General features: G+C 43.6%; 1 protein-coding gene across 5 annotated transcripts in view; it reads right to left on the bottom strand.

The window, feature by feature from the left end:
- LOC143286542 (uncharacterized) overlaps positions 1-10,000 on the bottom strand; it is a 76,039-nt gene that overhangs the window by 6,230 nt on the left and 59,809 nt on the right. For 4 of the 5 annotated variants that reach the window (XM_076594149.1, XM_076594148.1, XM_076594146.1 and 1 more), the window contains 9 exons: positions 9,862-9,978; positions 9,323-9,456; positions 7,761-7,941; positions 5,935-6,119; positions 5,275-5,435; positions 4,677-4,835; positions 3,562-3,894; positions 2,148-2,311; positions 954-1,006 (listed from right to left, as the gene is read on the bottom strand). In XM_076594149.1, the coding sequence (XP_076450264.1) occupies positions 954-1,006; positions 2,148-2,311; positions 3,562-3,894; positions 4,677-4,835; positions 5,275-5,435; positions 5,935-6,119; positions 7,761-7,941; positions 9,323-9,456; positions 9,862-9,978 (1,487 nt within the window). The remainder of the gene's footprint in view (positions 1-953; positions 1,007-2,147; positions 2,312-3,561; positions 3,895-4,676; positions 4,836-5,274; positions 5,436-5,934; positions 6,120-7,760; positions 7,942-9,322; positions 9,457-9,861; positions 9,979-10,000) is intronic. The other variant, XM_076594150.1, reaches the window with a different exon arrangement.

Below are 10,000 nucleotides of genomic sequence, written 5' to 3'. Positions count from 1 at the left end.
ATACAATGATGCTGCAACGTAGAATGGACCCCTTGACATAAGGGCTGTAGTTAGGCCAATGTCAGTAAAAAGCGTCTGAAGCGTCTCTCTCTCTCTCTCTCTCTCTCTCTCTCTCTCTCTCTCTCTCTCTCTCAGGGCTGGATGTAAAAAAAAAAAAAAAATAAAAAGCAGTTGCGCTTACTCCACTACTCTCGTGAAATAAAAAAATCGTTTCGTCTCTCTCTCTCTCTCTCTCTCTCTCTCTCTCTCTCTCTCTCTCTCTCTCTCTCTCTCTTGTCTGTGTGTACAGGTAGGTAAAATCACAGTTCATTCAAACACTTAGATGGGGAGAGCTGAATACAGGAGAAGTAAAAGGCAGGGGATATAATTGAATAGGGATGAGAGTGGAGGGAATGATACAGTAATATGGTGAGGGTGGGGATTGTGCAGAGAGGGTTGATGAAATAAAGTACACCAGGACAGGAAGTGTGGCAAAGAAGGATATTTTTCGGTTTCTAAAATAAATAAATAAATAAATAATTAAATAAATGGATAAATGAATGAATGAATGAATGAATGAATACATACATACATAGACAGATAAATGGATAGATAGATAGCTAGACAGGTTGTTAGATAGAAAAATAAGTGTGTGTGTGTGTGTGTGTGTGTGTGTGTGTGTGTGTGTGTGTGTGTGTGTGTGTGATGTGTATCTCTATATATGTGGTAGACACATATAGCATCTGTTGACGCAACAGTCTATTTACAGTATAACCAATACCCGTCTGCAGCAGCTAACGTTATAACTAGTTATCAAGTTATGTGACTACGCTATTTCTATGCATTTGGTTACTCGCTTTGTTATGAAAAAAACAAAAAACAACAAAAACAGAAAGAAAGAAAGCATGAGAGAAGCGCTGGTAAAATCATAAAAAAACTTGGGGATTGGGTTGGTGCTGGATAAAATATATCACCTTCTTCACACGTCATCGCATTTGCGTTTGAACGTGTATCAATTAGGCGGTCGCTGATCAAAGGAAAGAAAATAAATTAAAGAAATGAAATCAATCCTAAATGAATCGATACATGAATACAGAAACGACAAACTTATTATTATCAGCCACACACACAAAAAAATAATAGAGGTATTTATATACACACACATCAAATCGTAAAAAAGACATTTACAAAATGTGTAATACACGATATATAAATATATGTTATAAATAAAATGGCTTTTATTTTTAATAAAGAAACAAATTAAATACATATCAAACACGTAGTAAGCACACATGATTAATATGATTTAAAAAGAGCTCTTTTAAAAGTATATTCAGAATACAAGTTGCACATAAAATGAAAAGCAACACAATAGATTACTTTTCAAATCAGACTCAAAGAAAGCTTCACACCACGCGTGATTAACCCTTTCACTGCCAAACTCGCATTTATGCAGCAGCTAGGTAGAGGGTCCATGTCACTGAAGGGTGACCAGATCATTAGTCTGTTATCCATGAACTTACTGCTCTTAATGTTCGGTGGTAGGATAGGCCATATTTTCCACACATCATTGGGGGAATCCACAGCTAGTCTTAGACACCATATTTTTCTGTCTTTATAGCACAAGGGAATTTTGGACTCTAAATTGACTGGCAGTGAAAGGGCTAACATATTGCGAAGAAAGGAAAACGAAGGTAGACTGCTGAAAGGAAAAAAAAACAACAACCAAAAAACCAAGGCGAGCAAAGAGAAGAGAGAGAGAAAGGGAGAGAGACAGAGACAGAGACAGAGAGACAGAGAGAAGGTCCAATACAAATAGTGTGCACACACGTCATCATTTCTTAGCCCCATCACCACACTACAGACATTCGTAGCACACACTTACCTTATCAGTCCCCCTCCGCCCCCTCCGCCCCCGCCCTCACCTTATCCACCTACACTTTCTTGACCCCGGCCCCATCCCCTATTTACGTATGCATGTATAACACGCACAAAGCGCAAAGAGCTTCAAGAATATGCGCTATAGCAAGATGTTTTAATCGATAACTGAAAGAACACCCCCTGCCCCACCCCCCGCCATCCATCGCTTACTAATTACGCCATTCAGCCTTACCCTACGTACCCCTCCTACTCCCACGCCCCTCCATCACCTCCACAATAACACTCACCCAGGTCGCGGCGACCTTGGCAAGGACCGACTTTTGTTCGCAGCTTTGTCCGTCTCGGGAGAAGAAGAATCGTTGCCGTTGTCGTTGGAGAAGAAGTTGACTCCTTTGGGTCTGTCCCTGCCCCTCACGTACACTTTGTTGCCAGGCTTGGGTCGGTTCTCGTCCTAAACGCACCCAAGCTTAGGTTTAAACGCAAAACCATACAGTCCTACATAAAAACTACACCACCACCACCAACAACAAAAACAACAACACCACTACAAAAATGATGATGATAATAATGATGATGATGATGATGATGATGATGATGATGATGATGATATAATAATAATAATAATAATAATAATAATAATAATAATAACGACGACAACAACGAAAAGCAGCAAATGATAAAAGCCTCCAAACTGTACCTTGGGGTATGCCTAAGTTGACAAGTAAAAGGTTATATACGGGTCTGTTGAGTGAAGTCATTTGCTTTCTGTCACGTAACCGAAGAATTTTGTGATATCACACGAACAGCTTCAGATCTCTAAGGTGATGGGTGTGATGAATGTCATCAAATGCCTTTACAAAGTCAGCACAGTGCAATGCAACACAACAGAGTAGATTGTACTCGGGTAAAATTATGGGCTGTTCTTCCCAGTGCAGATCACGTCACCATATTCCAACACCATCCATTTGTATCGTAAAGAGCCACGATGGTGTAATGGGTAAGACAGTTTCTTCTTACCCGAGCACACGGGGTTCGAATCTGCCGTCAGGACTTTTTCTAAGCGCGTTGGGTTACGCTGCTGGTCAGGCATCTGCTTGGCAGATGTGGTGTAGCGTATATGGATTTGTCCGAACGCAGTGACGCCTCCTTGAGCTACTGAAACTGAAACATTGTAACGCATCGTTCGTATCGTATCGTATCGTATTGTATCGTATCGTATTCATTGCAGTGGCCTGAACATCCAGGGTTTTTCTTCTGTGCATCACCATAAACTAGCACCATCTAATGTATTCTATTCTACTTTTTGTATAATATTCTACTGTACTCTGTTAATTCCATTCCATCCCTTTCTACCCTGCTGTACTGTTCTCCACTACACTCAACTCCACTACACTCCGTACAACTCTGATCACCTCCACTCCACTCTGCTCTGCTCTGCTCTACTCTACTGTACTCCATGCAACTCTACTACTCTCTACTCTAACTCAATCATTTCACACACACACACACACACACACACACACACACACACACCCCGATCGCCCCCCACCCCCTCCCACACACACACTCACACATACACACATCCCACCCCAGCGCCACCACACACACACAACAAAACAAACGAACAAAAAACAAACACCCCCCCCCACCCCCCGAACCCCACAAAAAAACACAAAACACAAAAAAACACCCTCTCCTCACATCAAAATGAAACCGGTGTAGCCTCACAACGCAGTGCTCCCCACCAACACCAACACCGGCAGCAGATCCTCGACCGTGTACAGCCCCTGCCCCAGCACTGTGCGGGGCCACTACAGCAGGGACTATGCCGCCGCCGGCGCCGGCCATCACCACGCCAGAGTCCAGGGCGGCGGCCGCCCCGCTGAGCTTCTTGGCTGGGGCGCTCTTGGCGGTCTGCAAGCTGGTGAGGCTGTTGTGCCACTGCTGGAGGCGTTCTTCCAGGTTAGACAGAGCCATGTCGCTGGTGGCCCAGTCTTCCTCCTCCTCTGCTGCGTAGTCGTCGTAGCCCATGTCCTGAGGTGTGTTTGAGATGGGTGGGTGGGTGGGTGGGCGGGTGGAGGTGAATGAGTAGATGAATACAAATTAATAAACATATAGGTAAATGAATGCATAAATCTATTTTGAAAAAAAAAGAAGAAGAAAGAATTGATATCTACTTGAGTTGACAACTTAAGGATCAAAGCAAAGAAGGACGAAAGGAATACATACATAAATAAATAGATAAATAAATACATAAATGAAGAAAAGAAGGAATGATGGAAGGAAGGAAGGAAGGAATAAACAAATAAATAGAAAAATAAATAAATATATAGATAAATAAATATATACTTGAGTAAATAACCGAAGAAAAGGAGGAATGATGGAAGGAAGGAAAGAAGGAAGGAGGAAAGGAATGAATGAATGAATAACTAAAATCTCTCTCTCTCTCTGTATATATATATATATATATATATATATATATAATATATATATATATATATATATATATGTATATTCCAATCAGTCAGTAAAGGCAAGTAAATAACTGAATGAAAGATGGAAGAAAGAAGAGGGAAGGAATGGATAAAGGTATGAACAGCTAAATAAATAAATAATCTTAAACAAAACAGGATACATGAATGGATACGAAATAGATAAATGGATAACAAATACACGAAAATGAAAACAATTAAGTAAATGAATAAAGGAATGCATACATACATGCATACACACAAAAAAGGAATAAATCAATTAACAAATAAATAGATAATCACGGAAACTGATCACACACATTAATTTTCTTCCCCATATCTCACCTCGTCATAATATTCTTCGGTCTCATCGTGACCATTCTGAAAGTGCGGGGCGGAGCCGTCATTGTAGCCATACAGGTTGACAATATGGCCGTCAGCAATGGAGGAAGTCTCGTCCGCGTACAGAAAGCGAGAGTTGTCTACCAGTTGCGCACGGCCCAGCTGGCAAACAAGATACAGGAATACAATATTACAAGAATATCTTATTATCTCTGAAAAAGAAACTGTTGTGTAACATTTTTACTGATACAAAGGTGACATGGATTTACATGTATGATAATCAGTCAAGTCCGACTATGGCCTTCAGAACAGTAGAGGAATCTAGAATTTGATTGTAGTGAAAAGTGTCTTGCCCAAGTTACATCCCCCACTCTCTCGGCCAAGAAGGTTTTAGGACAGTCGGCGTTGAGATGGTTCCCAAAGGCCAACTAGCCCCAAAGTCTGCAGCACTATGAGCCAGTGCAATCTTGCCTCCTAGTTTGAGAGTCATAGTCCTTCACAAAAGACAAAGCTGTTAATAACTTCGCATTGCAGTGGACAAACCATTGATCATACAGCTCTCACTTCACTGTTGGCCTGATATGGTGTATACACTATTTACCGGAGAGGGTTGGAGGGGGTTGGCGGCGGCCCCGAATCGCAGTGACGGGTTGTTGTTGTTGGCGGCAGCGTTGGCCCTCTGCCGTCGCTGCTGTCTCTCCTTGGCCTTGGAGCGGATCAGGTGGAACACACTGCCCGGCCCGTACAGGTTCACCAGGGGACCTGGGGGTGGATTGATTAGTTGAGAGATTGAGTGATTGATTGCTGGATGGATGGATGTTCAGGGGGAACTGGGGGGCCAGGGGCTGGGGGTGGGGGAGGGAGAATGGATTGACTGATTTTTTTTAATTGAGTGATTGATGGATGGATGGATACTTATAGAGCATCTATCATCGGTCAGAGATCAAGTCGTACGCACAACATGCTGGGCAGATCCGACTGAGAGCTGCCTTTAGACAGGCATTCGTCATTCGTTTCCTGATATCATTCAGTAAGGCTTTGACCACGCGCACGCACATACCCACACCCACACCCACACCCACGCACACGCACACGCACACAAATACACACGCACTCACGCAAACGTCGTTCGTTTATCTATTTATAGTCTGTTCATCTAAGATGATGATATTAGACTGAAAATAAATGATATTATTATTATTATTATTTGGATTATTATCATTCCTATCACGCAAACACCATAATACCCCGTTTCACCAACCTTTGTGCAGCTGGTCAATCTCCCACTGTGTCTCCGTGGCCGTGGCCGTGGCCGTGGTGGACAGCTGGCGACCCCTGGCCTGCTGCTGCTGTCTCTGCTGCTGCTGCTTCTCGCGAGACTCTCGCTCCTTCTCGTCCAGTGTGTAGAGGACGTAGCGGTACAAGGGGATGCTGTCGTCGGCCAGTCTGTAATTCGTCCACAGAGGGACGTCCAATAAAAAGGCATTATTTGTTTTGAGACTGTCAAAACATGGATATTCTACTTCTGCGTTTAGTGGGCTGCATCTTTCATTAATTATTTTGTCATTGTATTGTATTGTATTTCTTTTTTTTATCACAACAGATTTCTCTGAAATTCGGGCTGCTGGAGAACGCGTCGCTATACTACAGCACCACCCAATTTTTGTGTTTTTTCCCTGTGTGCAGCTTTATTTGTTTTTTCCTACCAAAGTGGATGTTTCTACAGAATTTTGCCAGGAAGAACCCTTTTGTGTTATCAGCGTATCTATCTTTTTTTTTCTCTCGTATTTTAAAGTGTTTACTTATTTGTTTCTTTAGTTTAGTTATTTCATTTTATTTCATGTTAGGTTGGTTTGTTTTTTTTACACAAACCTAAGGTTGGTTTTCAAGGCCTGACCACCATGTTTGCTTTATGCGTAGGTCGGGCATTGGCTGAAAACAAATTTCCGAAGCAAAATGTGATGTATTGTAGATGGATCAGTCCTTACGCTTGGACACTTCCTCCCAAACTGAAACTGAATAAATCCTTCTTCACCTGGGTGAATTTTGGTGGTGGGTACAATGGCCCTCATGACGTCAATACAACACAGCAAACATACCATCTCGTACCACAACAGTATCAGTATCAGTATCAGTAGCTCACGGAGGCGTCACTGCGTTCGGTCAAATCCATATACGCTACACCACATCTGCCAAGCAGATGCCTGACCAGCAGCGTAACCCAACGCACTTAGTCAGGCCTTTCCTCCTCACCTGGAAATGTGTTGGGTGAGTGTTGCATGCACGAGGTGCAAACAAACAAACAAAAAACGCCACACACCACTGAACACCACCGAAGTGACTCAGCAACAGTGCAGGGTCTCCTCTGGTGTGTGGCCTCCTGGCGACCTAACATCGATGGTTCCCTGCGGACTGCCAACGCTGGGACTGTGATGGACGAACCCGGGTGTGGCCGTGTATGGTTGACTCGGAATGAGCGGGGTGGGAGTAATGCCACTGAAACGGAGCAGATGACGGGGACCCCCACCCCCCTTCCAAAAAAAACAAAAAAAAAAAAAAAAACAAAAAAAAACCGCCACGCAACCTTACCCATCCGAACCCAATCAACACAATACAAAAAAAGTGTCACACACATAATCCAGTCGGATAATTCTCTCCCCCCCCCCCTTTTTTTTCAGATCAGGACCATTCAGAAGTATATCATTTGGGTCTAGAAAAATCACTGTAGCTCGGAATCACGTTGGAGAATCTGTCCACCCATCCCTACCATGCCCAACCCGACCCAACCAAACCCTACACAGTATCAGTATCAGTATCAGTAGCTCAAGGAGGCGTCACTGCGTTCGGTCAAATCCATATACGCTACACCACATCTGCCAAGCAGATGCCTGACCAGCAGCGTAACCCAACACGCTTAGTCAGGCCTAGAGGGGAAAAAATATATAAATAAAAGTAACCAAAAAATAAAAAAAATAAATAAATAAACAAATAAAATAATAATAAATAAATAAATAATATATATATAAATAAAAAAAATACACAAACAAAACCTACCACACCAAAGGAAAGGAAGCAGCCAGCCCTCACCTAGAGAAGTGCAGGGTCAGCTTGGTGTGGACGATGTCCCTCATGAGGTCCACGGTCTGGGGGTTCTTCTTCTCCACCAGACGGTCGTAGTTCCGCTGGTCTAGGTGGTAGATGGTGGCCGCCTCCGTGCATATCACCGTCTGGGAGTATGTAGTCAGATTCAGCACCATCTCCAGATCACCTGGAAACATTGTGTGATAGTCAGTCGTGTCCGATTATGAGTTTTCAGTTTCACTTTCTCAAGGAGGCGTCACTGCGTTCGGACAAATCCATACACGCTACACCACATCTGTTGAGCAGATGCCTGACCAGCAGCATAACCCAACGCGCTTAGTCAGGCCTTGAGTGCATGCTTACATATTTGTGTACCTATGAAAGTGGATTTCATTTTACGTAATTTCGCCAGAGGACAACACTCTCGTTGCCATGGGTTCTTTTTCAGTGCGCCAAGTGCGTGCTGCACACGGGACCTCGGTTTATCGTCTCATCCGAAAGACTAGACGCTCAGTTTGATTTTCCAGTCAAACTTGGGAGAAAGGGCGAGAGCGGGATTCGAACCCACACCCTCACGGACTCTCTGTATTGGCAGCTGAGCGTCTTAACCATTCTGCCACCTTCCCATGGATTATGAGTGACCATCGGAGCAGCGGAGGAAGGCGATTACTGTCCCGACTGTCTGGGCTAGAATTTGATTACAGTGGAGAGTGTCTTGCGCGAGTTACATCCCCTCTCTCTCGGCCTAGGACAGTCGGCGTTGGGATGGTTCCCAGGGCAAACTAGCCCCTAAGGCTGCAGCACTAGGAACCAGTGCTCTCTTGCCTCCTAGTTTGAGATTCACAGTCCTTTACAAAAGACAATCCTGTAAATGATTCCTCACTGCAATGAAGAAACAATTGATCACGCATCCCTCATTTTGGGATTGACCCAACTGTACCTACGTCAGTCTCTGCTAAAAGCCGCAACGTTGTTGGAAATGTAACGGACCGTACGAAGGTCATCTTTACCACTGTCGTCATCGAGCATGATCAACGTTACTACCGTCGTCACCTTCATCATTATTATCATATATTTTGATTGAACATATCTATGTGTTTATTCATCTGTTCATTTCTTCTTCTTCTTCTTCATCATCATGATCATCATCATCATCATAACTGCCACCTTTAACATCATGATCATCATCACTATCATCACTTCTATATCATAATCATCGTCACTTCCACCTCCATCAACCCTATCATCATCATCATCATCATCACTATCATCATTTATATATCATAATCATCGTCACTTCCACCTCTACCAACCCCATCATCATCATCGTCAGCATTATCATTATCGTCATCATCATCATCGTCGTTGTCGTCGTCATCATTATCATCATGATCATCATGACCATCATCAACATCATCATCATCGCCGTTGTCGTCGTCATCGTCATCATCATCGTCATCATCATCATCTTCATCATCATGGTTATCATCATCATCACCGTCATCATCATCATCATCACCATCATCATAACCAACAACAACGACAACACCATGGGTAGGGCGGCTCACCAATGGTGTCCACAGCCCCCATCAGACAGAGTTCCAGAGCCCTGTGGGAGCACTTCCTGCCCTCCTGTGGCACCGTGCGTCTCTCGTAGGTCGTCCTCTTGCCGGACCCCTTGTGCCGCTCCAGGTTCATCTCCCTGCACGTGACACACGTGAAAAATAATCATCAGACATCAACCACATGACTGACTGACTGTAGACTTTAGCACTTAGCATTCTCTTGTGTGCACACGACAGGGAGTGGGGGGTGGGTGGGGTGACTTTGAGCACGGCAATAGAGACAGCAAGCACACACACACACACACACACACACACACATATATACACACACACTTCGCGAGTTCGCAATTTACTTTTGTATTAGATTCTTGTTCCTTTGTACATGAATTTTGTGTTTTGTTTTGTTTTTGTGTTGATTCGTTTGTTGTTCTGTTTGATTTTTTTTCGGGGTGGGGGTGGGGGTCTAAATCACACTATGTGAACATAAGTTTCATTCAGAAGGAATTGAACTGAATAAAGGACAGACAAGAAAGATTACCCACTTTCTCAGCAGTTCCCGTGCTTTCTGCTTCTCCAGATCAGCAATGTCGCCCACTGGAAAGTGCTGGGGGAACTGGGTCGGGTGCATGGTAGGATCCACCCTGATCTTCACCTGTCCGCTGAAACACAAACATTTTTAAT

Source organism: Babylonia areolata, chromosome 10 (assembly GCF_041734735.1).
Source record: "Babylonia areolata isolate BAREFJ2019XMU chromosome 10, ASM4173473v1, whole genome shotgun sequence".
Taxonomy (NCBI): Eukaryota; Metazoa; Mollusca; class Gastropoda; order Neogastropoda; family Buccinidae; genus Babylonia; species Babylonia areolata.
This window is presented reverse-complemented; position numbering and strand designations above follow the sequence as displayed.